At 47.6% G+C, this 20531-nt stretch overlaps 1 protein-coding gene across 1 annotated transcript in view; it reads right to left on the reverse strand.

Moving 5' to 3' along the window:
- CHAT (choline O-acetyltransferase) overlaps window positions 1-19685 on the reverse strand; it is a 64543-nt gene extending 44858 nt beyond the window's left edge. Inside the window, exons 1-6 of the mRNA XM_004387967.1 lie at window positions 19671-19685; window positions 19176-19367; window positions 18277-18395; window positions 16569-16622; window positions 13189-13369; window positions 11090-11267 (exon numbers count right to left, since the gene is read on the reverse strand). Coding sequence (XP_004388024.1) covers window positions 11090-11267; window positions 13189-13369; window positions 16569-16622; window positions 18277-18395; window positions 19176-19367; window positions 19671-19685 — 739 coding nt within the window. The remainder of the gene's footprint in view (window positions 1-11089; window positions 11268-13188; window positions 13370-16568; window positions 16623-18276; window positions 18396-19175; window positions 19368-19670) is intronic.
- Between the last annotated feature and the right edge of the window lie 846 nt (window positions 19686-20531).

The raw sequence follows: 20531 nt of genomic DNA on the forward strand, positions 1-20531 counted from the left end.
TAAAAAAAAAAAAAAATTCACCAAAAGAGTCAAAAGACAACCTAAAGACTGGGAAAAAAATTTTCGTTATGACAAATCCGATCAGCGTCTAATCTCTAAAATCTGCAAGATACTGCAAAACCTCAACAACAAAAAGACAAAAAACCCAATTAAAAAATGGGCAAAGGATACGAACAGGCACTTCGCCAAAGAAGATATTCAGGTGGCTAACAGATACGTGAAGAAATGCTCACGATCATTAGCCATTGAGAAATGCAGATCAAAACTACAATGAGATATCATCTCACCCCAACAAAGCTAGAATTAACCCAAAAAACACAAAATAATAAATGCTGGAGAGGTTGTGGAGAGACTGGAACACTTATACACTGTTGGCTCACGATCATTAGCTATTAGAGAAATGCAGATCAAAACTACAATGAGATATCATCTCAACCCAACAAGGCTAGCGTTCATCCAAAAAACACAAAATAATAAATGCTGGAGAGGTTGTGGAGAGATGAACACTGTTGGTGGGAATATAAAATGGTACAACCACTTTGGAAATCGATTTGACGCTTCCTTAGAAAGCTAGAAATAGAAGTACCATACGACCCAGCTATCCCGCTCCTTGGAATATATCCTAGAGAAATAAGAGCCGTCACATGAATAGGTATACGCACACCCATGTTCATTGCAGCACTGTTCACAATAGCAAAAAGATGGAAACAACTTAGGTGCCCATCAATGGACGAATGGATAAACAAATTATGTTATATCCACACAATGGAATACCACACAACGATAAAGAACTACGATGAAGACCTGAAACATCTTATAACATGGAGGAAGTCATTATGCTGAGTGAATTTAGTCAGTCACAGAAGGACAAATATTGTATAAGACCACTATCATAAGAACTCAAGAAAAGGTTTAAACACAGAAGAAAACATTCTTTGATGGTTACGAGGGTGGGGAGGGAGGGTGAGGGTTATTTACTAACTAGATAGTAGATAAGAATTATATTAGCTGAAGGGAAGGACAGCACACACTATAGGGGAAGTCAGCACAACTGGACTAAACCAAAGCTAAGAAGTTTCCTGAATACAGTCAAACACTTTGAAGGACAGAGTAGCAGGAGTAGGGGTCTGGGGACCATGGTTTCAGGGGACATCTAGGTCAGTTGGCATAAGAAAGCTTATTAAGAAAATGTTCTGTATCCTACTTTGGTGAGTGGCATCTGGAGTCTTAAAAGCTTGCAAGCAGCGATCTAAGATGCACAATTGGTCCCAACCACCTGGAGTAAAGGAGAATGAAGAACACCAAAGACACAAAGAAAGTACTAGCCCAATAGACAGAAAGGGCCACATAAACCAGAGACTTCATCAGCCTGAGACCAGAAGAACTAGATCGTGCCTGGCTACCACCAATGACCGCCCTGACAAGGAACACAACAGAGAGTGGTGGATGGAGCAGGAGAAAGGTGGGGTGCAGAACTCAAATTCTAGTAAGAAGACCAGACTTAAAGGTCTAACTGAGACTGGAGGAACTCCAGAAAGCATGGCCCCTGGCTTCTCTATCAGTCCAGAACTAAAACAATTTCCAAGGCCAACTCTTCAGACAGGGATTGGACTGGACTGTGGGACATAAAGGGATACTCGTGAGGAGGGTGCCTCTTAGCTCAAGTAGATACAAGAGACTAAACAGGCAGCTTCTGTTCAGAGGTGAGATGGGAAGGCAGAGAGGGTTAGGAGCTGGTTGAATGGACATGGGGAATCAAGGGTGGGAAGGAGGAGTGTGCTGTCACACTATGGGGAGAGTAATTAGAGTCACATAACAGTGTTTGTATAAATTTTTGTATGGGAAAAAAAGAATTTGGGCTATTGTTTGCAATGATTGCCCAACACCCCAAGGGACCAGCAGGACAATCCCATCTCATGCCACTTATCCATTTACCCGTGACACTGTCAGAAGCCCTAGCCTGCTGGTTGTCACCCTCATGCTGCTCCATGTGATCCCTGAATGAACTCAGACTTCACCACATCTCCTTTCCTCCTTCCTAAACCCTTCACCGTGCCTGCCTTGGGACTGCCTGTTCTCCTGCATCACTCACCTCTTCTGGAAATATTCCATTCACCTCAGCTTTGATGGGGCGTGGTGTCCCTCTGGGGGCCCACCTCCCCTGCGGCCTCTCACACTCTCTGACCTGGGGCCAGAAGGTTGGGGCAGGGGCTTCCTTGCTCTCTTTTTTCACTTCTAAACCATTCTCCTTCTTCTTTCCCTTTGGAGTGGGCCACTAGACTTCATCCTGTTGCTGTGCTCTACTGACCACCTCATAACTCCCCGTCGTGGAGATTTAGGCTCCTCGTTCACCTTCTTCCTTCCCATCATTGCTCATATCATCATTCTTGGCAACCTTGACATCCATCTGGATGACCCAGCCAACATTCTCATCTCTCAATGCCTCAACAAACCCACCTGTAACAGTCTCATCTCTACATCAGCCACCCACTTCCATAATCACATCTTGGAACCTCTCATTTCCAGGAACTGGCCAGCTCTGAAACCTGTTTCAAGTCTACCACACTCTGACCACACTCATAACTTTCTAATTCACCAACTTTTCACAGCCCTCACTGAGATCTCCAAAACCCATCGGCCCACAACTTATTTTACAGTAACCCCCCTCATCCTCAGGGATACATTCCAAGACCTCGTGTGGATGCCTGAAACCACAGATAGTACTGAACCCTATATATAATTTGTTTTGTCCTATACATACACACCTATGATAAAGTTTAATTTATAAATTAAGCACGATAAAAGATTAACAACAATAACAATAAAATAGAACAGTTATAACAATATACTGTAATAAAAGTTATGTGAATGATGGAGTGGGACGGCGTGAGATTTCATCATGCTTCGTACTCAGTTAACATTTTTGAAACGCGGTTGACCGCGGGTAACTGAAACCGCGGAAAGTGAAACCACGGATAAAGGAGGGTTACTGTACTATCCATCGTCCTCCTGTCTTTCGCTTCTCTCCTGACTCAGTTTAGATTCCAACATTGCAACCACTCCTTGGCCACACCTTTCTCCTCTCACTTGGTTGCATTCATCCGTCTAAACCCAACAACCCACCTTCTCCTTGCCCAATCCTGAGGAGCTGAACATCGTGGGGTGAAAATCACATAACAATGCTAATTAGTTTCTTCTAAAATGTATGACCCCAAACTCTCATAAATATGAGCTCAACATAGTCCAGAAATCTTACCAAGTTTCTGAGTAAATCTCTTTCCCAGTTTTCAAGAGGCTACTTCATATGTTCTCTTTTGCCTTCTGAGTCCCTGTATAGTGTAAACGATTAACATGCTCAGCTGTTAACCAAAAGGTTGGAGGTTTGAGTCCACCCAGAAGAGCTTCAGAAGAAAGGTCCGGTGATCTACTTGCAAAAATGAGCCATTGAAAACCCTATGGACCATATTTTAGGTCACAAAGCAAGTCTTGATAAATTTTAAAAGACTGAAATCATACGAAGTATTTTCTCTGACCACAACGGACTAAAGCTAGAAATCAATAATAGAAAAAAACCTGGAAAATATACAAACATATGGAAATTACACAACATGCTATTAAACTACCAATGAGTCAAGGAAGAAATCACAAATTTCTTGGAGTCAAATGAAAACAAAAGTACAACATTCTAAAACTTGTGTGATGTGGTGAAGGCATTACTCAGATGGAAAGTTATAGCAATAAATGCCTGCATAAAAAAAAGAAGATCTCAAATTAACAGCCTAACTGGACAGCTCCAGGAACTAGAACAGAAGAGAAAGCTAAGCCTAAGAAAGGAAATAACAAAGATCAGAGCAACAATAAATAAACTTGTAAACAAAAAACAGTAGAGAAAATCAATAAAACTAGAAGTTGGTTCTTTGCAAAGATCAATAAAATTGACAAATCTTTAGCCAGACTGACAAAGAAAAGACACAAATAACCAAAATAAAAAATGAAAAAGAGGACATTACAACTGATCTGATGGAAATTGCTATGGATTGAATTGTGTCCCCCAAAAATGTGTAGCAACTTGGCTAGGCCATGTTTCCCAGTACTGTGTGATTGTCCACCATTTTATCATTGATGTGATTTTCCTGTGTTGTAAATCCTACCTGTATGATGTTAATGAGGTAGGATTAGAGGCAGTTAAGTTAATGAGGCAGGTCTCAATCTGCAGGATTAGGTTGTATCTTGAGTCAGTCTCTTTTGAGATGTAAATGAGAGAATCCAGCAGAGAGGAGGGGGACCTCATGCCACCAAGAAAGAAGCACCAGGAGTGGAGCACGTCCTTTGGACCCAGGGTCCCTCCACTGAGAAGCTCTTAGACCAGGCGAAGATTGATAACAAGGATCTTCCCCCAGAACCAATAGAGAGAGACATCCTTCCCGGGGAGCTGGTGCCCTAAATTCAGACTTATAGCCTCCTATACTGTGAGAGAATAAATTTCTGTTTATTTAAAGCCATCTACTTGTGGCATTTCTGTTACAGTACCACCAGATAACTAAGACAGAAATAAAGAGAATTATGACAGAATATTATGAACAACTGTATGGTATACAAACTAGATAACCTAGATGAAATAGATAAATTCTTAGATGCACACAACCTACCCAAACTAACTAAAGAGGAAACAGAAAGTCTCAACAGACCCATAACAAGTGAAGAGATAGAATCAGTGATCAAAAAACCTCTCAACAACAACAACAACAAAAGTGGTGGACCAGATGGCTTCACTGGGGAAATTCTACCAAACAGTTAGAGAAGAATTGATACCAATACTGTTTAAAGTCTTCCAAAAGATAGAGAAGGAAGGAATACTCCCTAATTCATTCTATGAAGCAGACATAACCCCAACACCCAAACCAGACAAAAACACCACAATAAAAGAAAGCTACAGGCCAATGCCTCTTATGAATATAGATGCAAAAATTCTGAACAAAATACTATCAAACAGAATTCAACAGCATATTAAAAGAATCATACACCATGACCAAGTGGGATTTATTCCAGGAATACAAGGATGGTTCAATAGTAGAAAATCAATCAACATAATACATCAGATATCATCGCTGAAGTCAAATGGATCTTGGCTGAAAGCAAAGGATGCCAGAAAGATGCTTACCTGTTTTCTTGACTATGCAAAGGCATTTGACTGTGTGGATCATAACAAATTATGGATAACATTGCAAAAATGGGAATTCCAGAACATTTAATTGAGTTCCTGTGGAACGTGTAAATAGACCAAGAGGCAGTCATTTGAACAGAACAAGGGGATACTGCATGGTTTAAAATAAAGGAAGGTGGCTATCAAGGTTGTATCCTTTCACCGTACTTATTCAATCTGTATGGTGAGCAAATAATCCAAGAAGAATGTGGCATCAGGACTAGCGGAAGACTCATTAACAATCTGTGATATGCAGATGACAAAACCTTGCTTGCTGAAAGTGAAGAGGACTTGAAGCACTTACTAATGAAGATCAAAGACCACAGTTTTCAGTATGGATTACACCTCAACATAAAGAAAACAAAAATCCTCACAACTGGACCAATAAGCAATATCATGATAAATGGAGAAAAGACTGAAGTTGTCAAGGATTTCATTTTACTTGGATCCACAATCAACGCCCACGGAGGCAGCAGTCAGGAAATCAAATGATGTATTGCATGGGCAAATCTGCTTCAAAAGAACTCTTTAAAGTGTTAAAAAGCAAAGATGTCACTTTGAGGACTAAGGTGCACCCGGCCCAAGCCATAGTATTTTCAATTGCCTCATATGCATGTAATGAATAAGGAAGACCAAAGAAGAATTGATGCCTTTGAATTACCATGTTGGCGAAGAATACTGAATATACCATGGACTGCCAAAAGAAGGAACAAATCTGTCTTGGAAGAAGCATAGCCAGAATGCTCCTTAGAAGGGAGGATGGTGAGACTTTGTCTCACACACTTGGACATGTTATCAGGAGGGACCAGTCCCTGGAGAAGGACATCATGCTTGGTAAAGTAGAAGGTCAGCGAGAAAGAGGAAAATCCTCCAGGAGATGGATTGACATAGTGGCTGCAACAATGGGCTCAAGCATAGCAATAATTGTGAGGAGAGCGCAGGACCCAGCAGTGTTTCGTTCTGTTGTACATAGGGTTGCTACGAGTGGGAACCAACTCAACTGCACCTAATGCAACAACATACAGCCACAGTAGTCAAAACAGCCTGATACTGGTATAATAATAAACACACAGACCAGTGGAATAGAATTGAGAGTCCAGAAATAAACCAACACATCTATGGTCAACTGATTTTTGACAAGGGTGCTAAGTGCCTTCAGTGGTGAAAGAAAAGTCTTCTCAATAAACGGTGCTGGGATAATTGGATTTCCACGTGCCTCACACCATACGCAAAAACAAATTCGAAATGGATTAAGGACCTAACATGCAAAATAAAACCATAAAATTCTTAGAAGAAAAAGCAGTGGCAATGCTGTCAGGCCTAGCTTTCAACAATGGATTGTCTAATATAATAACAAAAATGCAAACAACAAAAGACAAAATAAATAAATGGACCCTCATAAAAATTAAAAACTTCTGTTCATCAAAAGATTTTACCAAAAAAAGTGAAAAGACAAGCTATTGACTGGGAGAGTATCTTTGGAAAACATATATCCAAAAAGAATCTAATAACCAAAATATATATGAAACTTCAGCAACTTAACAACAAAAAGACAAATAACCCAATCATAAAATTGGCAAAGGACTTGAATAGACACTTCACCAAAGAGAATATTCAAATGGCCACCAAACATATGAAAAGATGCTCAGCATCATTAGCCATCAGAGAGATGCAAATCAAAACCACAGTGAGATACCTTTGTACTCCCACTAGGTTGGCTAAGATTAAAAAAAAAAAAAAAAAACCCAGAAAATATCAAACGTTGGTAAGGATGTGGGGAAATTGGAACCCTTATCCATTGCAGTTCTGCAAAAAAACTAAAAACAGAACTACCGTATTACCCAGCAATACCACTCGTAAGTATATACCCAAAAGACTTGAAAGCAGAGACTCAAAAAGAGACTTTTACAGTGATGTTCATTGCAGCACTATTGACAATAGCCAAAAGGTGGAAACAACTTAAATGTCCATCAACAGAAGAATCGATAAACAAAATGTGGTACATACATGCACTCAGCCAGTAGGAGAAATGAAGTCTTGATGCATGCTACAGTATGGATGGAGCTTGAAGACATTATGCTGAGTGAAATAAGCCATTCACAAAAGGACAAATACTGTATGACCTTACTTATATTAAAAGACAAAAAAAAGGCAAATGTAAAAAAAAGAAAAACCTACGGAGCACAATTCTACTCTGACATACATGCAGTCACCACGATTCAAAGTCAACTCGATGGCAACTAGTTTCTGTTGTCCTCAGAGTACCTCCTCCCCCCACCTCAGAAGTGACCAGTCGGGAGCCTCCCTCCATCAGCTAAAGTCCCGCAGACATCTGTCCCAAGTTTTCTGTTTTCCCTGCATCAGTCAATGGCCTCTCAATCTCTGGGTTCTATCTTCTTTTGCCTTTGCAAGAACCCTAGTCCTACATTCATCTCCTCTCTCCTCGTCAACAATTCCTTTCTATTAATGCATTATTTCCATCAGCATACAACCATGTACTTACATCTCCTACTAAAAAACTTCCCTTGACCCCCACCCTCTTCCAGTGACTCCTCCATTTCCCTGCTCCCTTTAATACCAAATTGTCTGAAAAGAGTCGTCTACACTTTCTAATTCAACTTACTGACCTCCTCATCAACACTTTCTTTCTGCTATTGAATCATTTCATCGTCCAGCTTTTGTGTGTTTGGTAGAAGGTCAGCAAAATCGAGGGAAACCCTTGATAAGATGGATTGACACAATAGCTGCAACAACGGGTACAAACATCAAAGATCATAAAGATGGCTAGGACCAGTCAATGTTTCGTTCTGTTATACATAGTCACCAGAGTCAGATCTGACTTGATGACAACTGACAACAACAACATTAGACCATTCCATTAGCATCCAACCTTTCATTCTTCAAACTATGCCAGTCTGAATCATTGGTCAAGGTGACCAATAACTTCAGCGTTGCTAATTCAGTGTTTCTTCTCTGTTCCGTTCTTCCTGGACCTCTCAGCAGAATTCCATGTGGCTGGCCACTTCCTTCTCCCCAAAGCGCTCTTCCCTGTTGGTTTTTTGTGACTCATCTCCTGGCTTTCCCTTTGCTATTCTGGCTGCTCTTTCTCCATCCCCTTCACGTCTTTCGCTACCTGACCTCCGGGCCCCTGTGCTTCCATTTCTAGATGATCTCATCCAGGCTCATGACTTTAAATATCACTTATGTGCTGATGACTCTCAGATTTATCTCTCTGGCTCGACCTCTCCTCTGAGCTCCAGACACATAGATCTAACTTGATGTCTCCACTTAGATGTCTCAAGGAATCTCAAACCTAACATAGTCAGAAACAATTTCTCCATTCCGTAGCCACTCCCCCAACCTGTTTCCCATCTTAGTAAATGGTACCACTATCCACTCAGTTGCTTAAATAAAAAACTCTACGTACCTTTCTCATTTCTCTTATCCTTCCTGTTGCATCGACTTCAAAATATATCTAGACTCCATTCATCTCTTTCCATCTTCACTTTCAACTCTAGATTAAGCTGCCATAACCTTTCACTTCTAAGCTGAAATAGTCTCCTGCATGGTCTCTGTGTTCCCTTTCTGTGGACAGGGGCTGCTTCAGGGACGGGCAAGGGCTTCCCTGCAGTGCCAATAACACAGTCATTGCTAACTGGATTAATTGGGTTTCCAGAGGGAATGCCCAGGTTTGCCCTCCTTGCTGTTGCCCTTCCTCAGAAATAGCATTTCCATTCAGAAAGCCAAATCAAATGCCATTAACAAATTAATTCCAATTAGTTCCGCCTAAGCACTCAGGACTGAGGATGATCCTGGTCAGTCCTGGAGGGAGATGTTGTGGGCCTGGCTGCTAATAAAGTGGAGACCATATTGGAAGCTGAAGTGATTATGCCTGTCTCTGGCCCTGGAGGGAAGAGGAGTGAGATTAGATCACACTGGGATCTCCCGTGGGAATGAACTCACTTTCAAATGATGTTGTTGTTGTTGTGTGCCATCGAGTCGATTCCAACCCATAGCAACCCGATGTGACAGAGTAGAACTGCCCCATAGGGTTTCCTAGGCTGTAATCTTTACAGGAGCAAATCGCCAAGTCTTTTCTCCTAAGGAGCCCTGGTGGTGCAGTGGTTAAATTGATTGACTACTAACTGAAATGTCAGTGGTTCAAAATGACAGCAGTGGGCTTTTTTCACCCATGGAGCAGCTGGTGGGTTTGAACGGCTGACCTTTCGGTTAGCAGCTGAGCACTTAACCACTAGGCCACCAGGGCTCCTTTTTCAAACGAGTTACTAATTTCTCAACTTGGTTGTCAAGTCCATGGCAACAGGGTCAGTGTCACCTCCCCGTGGCCTGTGCCGCCTGCTACGAGAACTGAGCAGGTGCCCAAGAATTAAAGGTAAGAAGAATTAACTGACAACTGGGAAACAAATTTGGGGCCCAGTGCCTTCAGTAACACTTCATCCTTCTATTTAACAAGTATAATTGGGCCCCTACTGTGTTGGGTACAAAGACTCACATGTTAAACCAAACAAACAAGGTCGCTGTTCTCCTGGACCTTAGAGACAAGGGGAAGGCGACACACGGTAAACATTATTCAAATGAATGAAAATCAGACTTCAGAGAGTGAGAAATAAAACCAAGACAAGGACACAGGGCCCTGTGTGTGACAGTGTGTGGGTATGAGGGAGGGACGTTCAGGGGAGACCTGGGGTGTTGGTCCCTGAGCTAAGGTTGGATGATGCAAAGAGCCAGCCAGGTCTGGGGAGAGAACCTTCTAGGGAGAGGGACTAGAAAGGGCATATGACTGTTAGAGAGCCAGGCCCCACCCCCTTCTCATCCTCCCAGGACGTCCAGCACAAGCTCCTCTTGGTAGCCTCCCCACCCCCAAGCAGGGTGGTCGAATTCCTGCTGAGCTGGCAGCTTTGCCCAGAGTGTCCACCTGCCTGGGTGCTGTCCCTCCCGTCCACCCCTCTTACTTATGTCACAGGGCTTGCTCAACTCCCACCTCTTCCAACGAAGACTTTCAAAACCTTCCCAATTGCAGGGGCTCCTCCCCTCTCTGCAGTCCTGGATCACTTATTTGGCACCTGCTGTCTACATTGCCTTATGTGGGTAGACATCACACTACCAGGTGCTGAAATCTCCCCCAATGCCCTCTCTTCCCCGCTTGCTCAGGGGCAGATGCCTCATCCTCTGTCTCATACATCCGAGGCCTGGCCCAGGTCCTCACTGCTAGACTCTTGGAAAGTCTGAATGGACTGCCCAGCCTGATGGAAGCCAAGGGGCACATGGAGATTCACAGAAGCCTTGCTTCACCTCCTAGAAGAAGGCACTCTATCCAGTGTCTGGACCAGGGCTGGCTCTTGATTTGAAATGTAGCTTCAGAATATTACTAGCTTTCTTGCAGGAATGCCTGGAGACCTTCACAAGAGCAGCGGCCAGCCAGAGGGATACGGGTCCACTTAAAGATGAAAAAAATCCCAGGACCAAGAGATCACATGACAGAGATGGCCAACTACCCTCCAGAGGTGCTCTCCATCCTGGATCCCAGGTGACCAGGCCTCCAGAGTGAGCACCACCCCTGCCCTCCAGGAACCAGCAGGGCTTCACTGCAGCCCACCTTCCTCCAGCTCAAACAGCCCCCGCCCCACATCCCAGAACAGCTGCACACACAATTCCAGCTCTAGTTAGCCTTATCCAGAAAGCTAGGATATGCAGGAGGACACATGTGGGCACAAAGGATTTGACCCTCAGCGTAAAGGCCCCTGGGCTGACAGCAGGACTGGCCGTCTGTCCTGTGCTGCAGCCCACAGGGATGAGTCCATGGCCCCAGACCCTGGGGGATGAGGATGAGATGAGCATGGACAGGCGTCAGGCACTGCTGCTAACCTTTCATGAGGACCGTCCTGGCCTCGGCCCACTCGCTCCTCCCGTCTGACGTCAGCAGGCCGATCGGAGGCAAGCGCTCGTCCTCGTTGGAAGCCATTTTGACTATCTTTCTCAACTGAGTGAACAGATCCCCCTCACTGAGACGGCGGAAATTAATGACAACATCTAAGACAAAGAACTGTGGGGGAAACAGGTCAAACATGTCACTCGAGACTGCAGAGCGCCCCATCGGGACCCAAGTGCCAGCTTTTGCTGGGCCAGGGGATACTCAGACCCAGGTCTCCAAAGGATTTCATGTTCTAGGTGGTCACAATTTGAGGGCCAACCCCAAAGCAGTTGACTGTGCTGGACTCCAGGCTGGACCCCCACTCAAAGATTAAACTTCGCTAAAAGAAAGCTTGTTTTTGTAGTTCCTAGTTTATGTAAAACCACTGTGTTTGTGGGGATTTGAGCTCTCAGATACTACTGGAGGAGTGTAAATTGGTAAAAAGCCCTTTTGGAAGGCAGTGTCTATCAAAACTAAAAATGTGCCTGCCCTATGACTCAGCAATTGTACTGTAAAGACATACTTTAGTCTAAGGCTGAGAGACATGTCCACCTGTGTGCCCCAGAAGATACATAAAGGAATGTGCATATCACCCTTGTTTGCCACAGTGAAACAGTAGAAACTGCCTAAATGTTCTTCAGTTAGGGAATGGCTAAATAAAGTGTACTTGTCCAATGCATTTCTACCCAGCATTTAAAAGGAACGAACTCATTCTAGGTAGAGCCACAGGTTTAGCACAAACACACTGGTGAGTGAACAACAAAAGCAAGCCAATGAATAATATGCAGAGGAAGATTAAGAGTGAAAATCAACACACAAAACGCTCTATGCATCCTTGTGCACATGCATTTGTATACCTCCATGTGTTTTATGTGTAAACCTGTGGGGCCTCAGGCTGTAGCTTTGATGGAAAGGGTCTTATTCCTTGGCACAGGTGAGGATGCCCTTTTGACCCAGCTGAATGAGTTCTCTGCTCGGCCTGAGCCGTGCACCTGAGGCTGAGTCCAGAGCCCTCCTTGAGCACTTCCGGATGGGACAGAGGCTGCGGCAGGTGGTGGCTGGGAAGAGCTGGGTTGGACTTTTGAGAGGAAAGTCCTTGTTTCGTGGCCAGCCAGCCTGGGTGTGAGGTGGACTGGGAAGTCTCCGGTTGGCCTTCAGACCTGGAATGGGGCTGCAGCTGCCCTCACGTGGCAGACACTCACTGAGCTCCCAACTTTCTAAAAACATGAGATTAGCCTGAGAAGAAATCATTTCAGAACAATTACCAGGGGAGCCATTGGGTCGTAGGCATCAATTGTGGTTTTTAACAAAAACGAAACAAAACCAAGTGAATTCTACCTTTTTCCTGATGAAATACTTATGTGGAGTCTCGATATGTAGAATCTACCGTCTGGAGGGCAATGGGAAGGGGTCCGGAGCCCTCATGCTCAGCCTGTCCCCCAGCCCCACAGGGCCCTTGTTGGCTCCAGGAACCTAGTCTGAAAACCTCAGTTGCAGGGGACAGAGTTGGGCTTCAGGCACTGGACAGACCTATGAGTCCTGCCACCCTGGACAAGCCACCTAACCTCTCTGCATCTCATGTCCTCCTGCGGAAGCCTGCAGGATCACTGTGGGATCCCACGGGGTGAATGCACATAAGTGACGAGCCCACACCTGGCACATGGTTCATCCAGTTGGGCCGTCTGTAACTCTGTCTGTGTGTGGTCATGGAGGGTCATGGCTTGGGTGATGATCTGTGGGTGGAGGGGCCGTAGCCATGCTGGGCTCTCATTAAGGACCCTCAGCCCAGCACGGTCTTCTTCCAACCTGACCTGGCTCTTGGGGACTCAGATGTGAGTCCAGGGGAGCATCCTCTAACTCATGGTTCTCCTTGTTCTTGGAGTCAATCAGTGGAGAGCAATGGGGTGGACGAGGTCAGGAGACCCGAGTTCTGGGCCTCTCTGCCCCTGCTCACTCTGGGGTGAAGCCAGCAGAAAGGGATAAGCACTAGTGGCCACTCCTGGCCCCATGACCTTCCCTGACCCGAGGAGCCATGGTGGGAAGGGCTGCCTACCTGGTTTTGGCAGGCCACAATGATGTGCTCAGGCTCAGGCATGACGCTGCTCTTCTGGGCCACCAGCGTGTCCTGGGTGTGGCCAGGGAGCCGGTAGGAGGAGAAGAGCCCATAGTATTGCCTCATACAGAGGGGCTGCCCTGACAGCTGGCCCTTGGCACAGTCGGTGGGGAGGGAGTGGCTGGCAGGCAGATGGGTAAGAAAAGGCAGCCGTGAGAGGATGGAAGGGAGAGGGAATCAGAATCGGGTCTACTGTCACTAGATCAGGCAAAACAGGGCACAAAAACCATACTGGCATTACCATGGGAGTCGAAGAGATCAGCCCCCACTTTCTTACAGTAGAGGAGTGCCCCATTTCCATGGCCCATGGAGACTTCAGGATTTTCTCAAAGCTCCATCGGCCCACTCTCACCCTGTCTTATGCACTGTGTAGGCAGGCCTGCCATTTCGGCCCTCAGTGACTTTGCTTGCTGGGGCCAATTCTGGCTGGGCATGCCCTCGCCTCCACCCCTGCACTTAGTTAACCTGTTTAGAAAACTCCTTCTTCCTCAAAAGGCTACTCTTTCATCACCTCTTCTAGAAGCCTCCTCTGAGTTCAAGGCAGAAAGTTTGCTTTCCTCTGTGATCTCCGTATATCTGGTGTCCACCCATCTTTCCTTCTTTTCCCCCTCCCTCCCTTCCTTCCTTTTCTTCAGTCCTTTTTTCCATTTGTTTTCCTTCCTTCCTTCCTTCTTTCCTTCCACCCATCCATCCATCCATCCTTCCGTCCATCTGTCCGTCCGTCCGTCCATCCATCCACCCTTTCAGCCAACAAGTATTTATTGAGCACCGTCTCTGTGCCAGACACCATTCTGGGATCTGAGGATATAGCAACAAACAAGACAGATGAGTTTCCTGCTGTAATGGGGCGCAGGTTCTAGGATGTATAGACAAAGAGTAGACAACAAATAGCCAACCAGTGAGCAAGAGACTGTCCAGTAGTGACAGAGAGTGATGAGGTAAGTGACTGGAGGGGCAGGAGGCGGTGCCAGGGCTGATCTCACTGAAGACTGGATGTTTGAGCTGCACTCTTAGGGTAGGTGGCAGCCCTGAGAAGAGCCAGGGGAAGTGGGGTGCCCCACGGCCCTGCTACTCAAACCACTGGTGTTGGACCCAACTGTTCGTAACAAACCCATAAGAGGATGAGGGCTAAAATTGAGAGGAAGCACTCAGAAACTTTTGTGGCAGTTTGATAGAGGAATTTCCTGTCTGTTGAATCTAAGAATAAAATATTTGGGCTCGTGTTTTGTTTGTACCATTTTTTAAGTTACTAGTTATGTAAAAAGTTTACAAAATTAAAAACACAGCAAACAGGTCCTTCAGTGCAGACAGTTTAAGAAGCACTAACGGAAGGCAGAAAGGAAGCCAGTGGGTTGAAGCAGCCTGAGGAGGAGGCCAGAGAGGTAGGAAAGGGCCAGCTCCTACAGGACCTCATCAGTAGAGGTAAGGAGTTTGTATCTTATTCTCCATGCAATGAAGGCCGCTGGAAAGCTTTAGTGTTTCATGGCATGATTTCACTTATATTTTGCTTTTTTAATGACCCTGGTTATATGTGTAGAATGGACCGAAGGGAGTCACAGGAAGAAGAAGGGAGGAGGCTGCAGCCGAGATGGGAAGGTGATGTGGGCTGTGGGGAGGAGGGCTGGCTGACAGCAGCTGAGACGAGGGGAGCCTGGAGGAAGAGGAACCATGGTGAGTCTAGGGTTCTGGATTTACCAACTGGGTGTGTGGGCACATTTACTGAACTGACAAGGCAGGGTGAGGGTAATCTGGGCACTTGGGAGGACATCCAAAGATCCAATGGAGACAAGCTCAGTTCGCAGTGACTGGGATGTCCCGGAGAGCTGACAGGAGCTTGATGGAGGGGATGGAGCTATATTTTATGTCTGTCTTGCCCAGTAGTTGAGAACCTTCTGAGGGCATGGATGGAGGCTTATTTCGCTTCATCTTTCCAGTGTCAATGCATTGCAAAGTGAAAGAATGAATGAGCGAGTGAATCAAGAGGCCCAAAACAGTTACTCAGGCAAATGGGGTATGTGTGGATGTGTATAGTGGTATGAGTGTGAGTGCACACACATACATGCACACACACACACTGGCACACACACACACACTGGTACACACACATGTACACACACACTCACACATACTCGTACATGCACACACACACATGCATGCACGTGTGAGTCTGGGGTTTAAACTGTCAGTGATGGATGGAACAAAAGGCCCCAGTCCCAGTGGCAGGGCCCAGGCCCTCCTTCCTGCACTGCCCAGCTGTGACATTGTGAGGGTTGAGGCTCTTTGAAATCAGAGACTGGGAATCAGAGGAAAGCAGACACACGGTGTCCTGAGCTGGAGGAGAGAGTCCTCCTCGAGGCAGCTGCTCTTACTATTCCCACTGGAAAGACGAGGGACTCTAGTTGGGACTGATTAGACCCATCCAAGGTTAACACACCCAGTGTTGTGGGCATCGGAATTCAAACTCAGGTCTGCCCACTCCAGGGCCCGAGCCCTGAGCTGCTCTGCCCTTGGGTCTTGGGGCCCTATCCTTCCGTGGAGCAGCTGTGAGTCTGAGCATCTGCCCCAAGGCTGGGCAGAGACTTAGTTGGACCCAAGCTGAAAAGAGAGTGAAGTTAGCCTCTTCTGCCCTCCTGGTTCTGCCGTCTCCTGGCTGTGTGACCATGGGAAAGCCGCTTAACCTTTCTGAGCCTTGGCTGCCTCATCTGTGAAGTGGATCCTGCTTTGGGGCTCTCTCACATCCGAGCATCTGATGCCCTTACATTCTCTGCCTCCAGGGACCCTGGCTTCTCCAGGCACTCTCCCTCTTGCTGCTGCCCCCAGGCCCCTTGGCCAGGAGAGGGGCTTTCCTTAAATCTGTAATACTGCACTGAGTTTATGCAGCTCTCTGCACCTGTGAGAACACCCTCGTGTCCACTGAGTCGTCTCTGCCGTCCCTCGAGCTCTGTGGGGCCGAGGAGACAGAGGCTCAGGGCAGGGAAACCATACTTGCCCAAGTAGGAACGCTCAACTCCCATCTCCTCACTCCAACAACTTTTCCTTCTCTCCCTTCTGATGCGTTCTCTGGTTCCTGACAAACTAATTCAGGCCAAGTGTGAACCTAGGAGGCATGGAGGGAGGCGGGCATTTTACAGAAATGAAGTAAGGAGATGCTACCCCAGGGAAAGGGGATGTTCCTGGTGGGCCAGCTGGGGTAAAGCTCATCAAGACACTGGGGGATCCAGAAGGCAGGGTGCTCCCTGTCCAGTGCAGCCGGGAGGCAGCGGCAGGAACAGCCTGTGTGAAGCAGGGCACTACCCTTCCCAGGCTGGTCCCAGTCCTACCTGTCCAGCAGAGCCTTGTAGCTGAGCACACCAGAGATGAGGCTGGCTGCAAACCTGCAGAGAGAGATGAGGCCTCAGCCCGCCCTCTCAGGGGCCCGGCTTCCCTGCCTCCCTCCCTCTCTTCCTTCTTCCTCTCCCTCCTGTCCGCCTTCTCTCCTTCTCCTTTTTCCCTTCCTTCCTTCCTTCCTTCCTTCCTTCCTTCCTTCCTTCCTTCCTTCCTTCCTTCCTTCCTCCCTCCGCTTTAAATGCAATGATCCCCCAACTTAGGCCAGGCCTGGGTGGGGCACTATTCAGATATGGTTCCTGCCCCCCAAGATGCTGTCAGCCCTTCACAAGCCTTGGATTAAAAATGGTCCCGTGGAGACAGCTGGGGGTGGTGCAGTTCTGGGAGAGAGGAAAGGAAATCCGAGAGTGAACGAGGCAGAGGAAGCCAGCCGAGGCCACAGTGCAACAGGAAGGGGGTAGATTGTGGGATGGGGCTCTTCCTGGAAGAGGCCAGTCCTTGGGCTGGACTGGAAGGGGGATATTGGGATTCTGGGGAATACAGCCTCCTGAGAAAGTCAGTAATTTGGTCCCGTTTGGAATCAACTCAACAGCAATGGGTTTGGTTTTTTTGGTTTTTAACGCTAATGAGGAGTCCCTGAGTGATGCAAATGGTTAACACACTCACTTGGTTACTAACGAAAAGGTTGGACGTTTAAGTTCACCCAGACGTACCTCAGAAGAAAGGCCTGGCGATCTACTTCTGAAAAATCAGCCACTGAAAACCCGATGGAGCACAGTTCTACTCTGACACACACGGGGGCGCCATGAGTCATAATCACTCTGTGGCAACTGGTTAGTGCTAACAAAAGGAAAGCAGGTGCTGGGAAAAAAGCCACCCGAGACGGGGGCCACGGGACCGCCCCATCTTAACTGTCCACAGATGATGAGTCTGGGCTTAATTGCATCAGGAGGAAATGGCCCCTTGGATGCAATTTTGAGAACTGTTTTCAGAAGTCGTTCATCCGTTCCCACTCTTCAGTCAGAGGAAGGGGGAGGGGGCCATCTGAGCCTGGCAGAGCCCCACTCAGAGAAGGAGGGGTGGGCCCTGGCTAGTCTAGGGGGAGGCATCTGTCCCTTCTCCTCCCTCTGAACTGCCCCCATTCTGTGCCCCATTCTGGTCATGAGACCAAGGACTCAGGTATGTCTCTGAGAGATGCCTGCAGGGAGACCCTCCCCTCACCCCACCCCTGCACGCACGGCCCCCACCATCATCAGTCAGCCCTCCCCGTGACTCACTGAGCTCTGTAATTGCAGCAGATGGTAAAGCCCTGGTGTGACAGAGGCTGGCAGGGAGGGGTCCACCCCCCTCAGGAGCCTCTGTTTAGAGCTGGGGGCTTTGCGGGGCAGCAGAGGTCCTCTCAGACCGACGGGGTAGCATGGCCCCAGTGACAAGCACCAGTGGGGTCTGAGGGCACATGCATTCGCTCAGGCCTTAGCCAGGTCAAGTCCGGCTGGAGGATGCCTGGGGGCCCACGGCTTCCATTACCGTCCCCTTTCCCAAATAAACATATTACTGGGAAGGTCAGTGTTCATGATCAATTGCAGCCTCACCTCACCTCCTCCCGAACCAGGCTGCCTGGAACAGCCACTGTCCCAGGGACATTGACCAGGCCCTCTAACCCGGAGGTTCCCAAGCTCTGAGCCCAGGAGCACCTGGCCTCACCTTAGCTGGTCGTTGGTATCCTGGAAGTGCTGCCGTGCAAAGATCAAAGCTGGGCTGGAGTTGACGGGCAGGGCCAAGCGGTTATTGAGATACATGTCATTCAGCCAGTACTCGGACACCTGCCGGGGAGGGAGGGCAGAGGGGCATCATGGCCTGCTCGGCTGATGATCCCAGGGGCCACAGCCCCTCCCAAGTAAGGGCACCAGTTCCCATTCTGTCAGTCCCCAGGGACAACTGAGACACTTCATTCGATCATCCATTTCATTCATTCATTCACTCTGCAAACATACACAGAGCCCCAGTTATGTTCTAGGCCCCACGTGCACCCCAATCTACCGCCTGATCTCATCTCTGCCCCATACCTATCTCCTCTCTTTTGTCACAGTTGCCCACCTTGGCTCTTTAGTTCTTCACTCCTGTCCCCACACTTGTCCTTGTGTGTGTCCTGTTCCTGCCCTTAGTCCCTGTCCATGGCCCCAACCTCGTCTCTGTCCCCATCTCTTCCTCTGCTGCCCCACCCATGTCCTCCCGTTTGTCCCCCATCTCTGTCCCGTCTCTGCCCATCCCTATCTCGATCTCCGTCTCCCCTCCTTGTTCTCCTGTGTGTCCCCCCCATCTTTATTCCCATCTCTTCCCCTCTCTCCATCTCTAGCTCCCAACCCCACGTCGTCTATCCTTCACCCTTGCCCTTTGCTGTCCCCCGTCTCTCCTCCATCCATGTCCCCCACTCTTGTCCCCCCATCTGCCCCATCCTTCTAGTCTCTATCTGGCGCCCCCATCCACACTCATCTATCTGTCTCCCATTTCCGCCTCCTGCTCCTCCTGCATGGGTCCATGGTCTGCCCCGTCTGCCCACTCCCAGGCCACCCACACTGCCCCAGCAGCCTAACAACTCCTACCCAGTTGGCTGTCTTCTCCCGCCGCTCCAGAAGCTTCTGCTGCAGGGCCTCCCCGAGGCCTCCAGGGTCTCCAAACCGCTGCACAATGGCCTGGCTCTTCCTGAACTGCTCCTCAGGCACCAGGTGCTGCACGCAGTGCAGGTAGGTGGCCAGGGTCTGCTGCAGAGGGGGCACTGGCAGTTTGGGCAGGCCCTGGAAAAGAAGGGTAAAGCTGGGCCTGGCCTTATGTGTGGCCCGCCCCCAGCCCTGACTTGTTCCCCAGTGTCTGTCTCCATGTGCCCTACACTTGTTTCCTATCCTGGGACCTGTGTGCGTCCAAGATACAGCATGGCAGAATTATTGACTTCAAAAACTCCTATTTGCTCTCTCCTTCCTTCTCCACCCCCACCTCCAGGAAGGACCAAAGTGCAGAGGAAACACCCGGATGTTGGCATCAGACAGACCTGGGTTCATACCCTGACCTTGCCACTGACCAGCTTGGGCAAGTCACCTCACCTTTCGAAGCCTCATTGTCTTTCCCAGTAAAATGGGGCTAATAAGCTCACCTCTCACAGGATCAAAGAGACACTGAAGGGGAAGGTGCTTATAAACCATAAAGGATGGGGCTACAGTGAAACATTCCTATTATTGGTATTGCTGGCTGCTGGTCACTCTTAATTTAGGACTTGTTCCCAGCTGGGGCTCCAGAATCTAATGAATCCTTTGGACCCATAGGATGCTGCTCTGAAGGGAGATTCACACAGGTGAGTGATGTTTTTGGAGGGGAGGAACCATATCTCAGCGTTGCTGTAATGACCAGAATTCTGCAAAAAGTTTCCGGGCAGGTAACACGTGGCCTGAGCTCCTTGTTAAATCCATGCCAGAGTTATCATTCCATGTGTCTGTGGAGGGGAGAGTTCTTCCTCTGCCCAACCTCTCCAAGCCTCAGCTTCCTCGTCCATATGGCAGAAATAACCATTCCTACCTGCTATGGATTGCACTGTGCCCCCCCCCCCAAATATATGTTGTAATTCCTAGCCTCTATGCCTGTGGTTATGATCCCATTTGGGAATGGGTTGTCTTTGTTATGTTAACGAGGCAGGATTAGTGTAGGGTGTAGCTTGAGTCAATCTCTTCTGAGATATAAAAGAGATTAAATAAGCAAGCTAAGAAGCAGAGAGGGGGGAAAGATATGCCAAGCCACATGAAGATTGTCCAAAGAGACAAGGACCTTCCTCTAGAGCCAACAGAGAGAGAAAGCCTTCCCCTAGAGCTGGCATCCTGAATTCGGATTTCTAGCCTCCTAAATTGTGAGAAAATAAATTTCTGCTTGTTAAAGCCACCCATTTGTGGTATCTCTGTCATAGCAGCACTGAA

Source organism: Trichechus manatus, unplaced genomic scaffold (genome assembly GCF_000243295.1).
Source record: "Trichechus manatus latirostris isolate Lorelei unplaced genomic scaffold, TriManLat1.0 scaffold00200, whole genome shotgun sequence".
In the NCBI taxonomy this organism is placed as follows: Eukaryota; Metazoa; Chordata; class Mammalia; order Sirenia; family Trichechidae; genus Trichechus; species Trichechus manatus.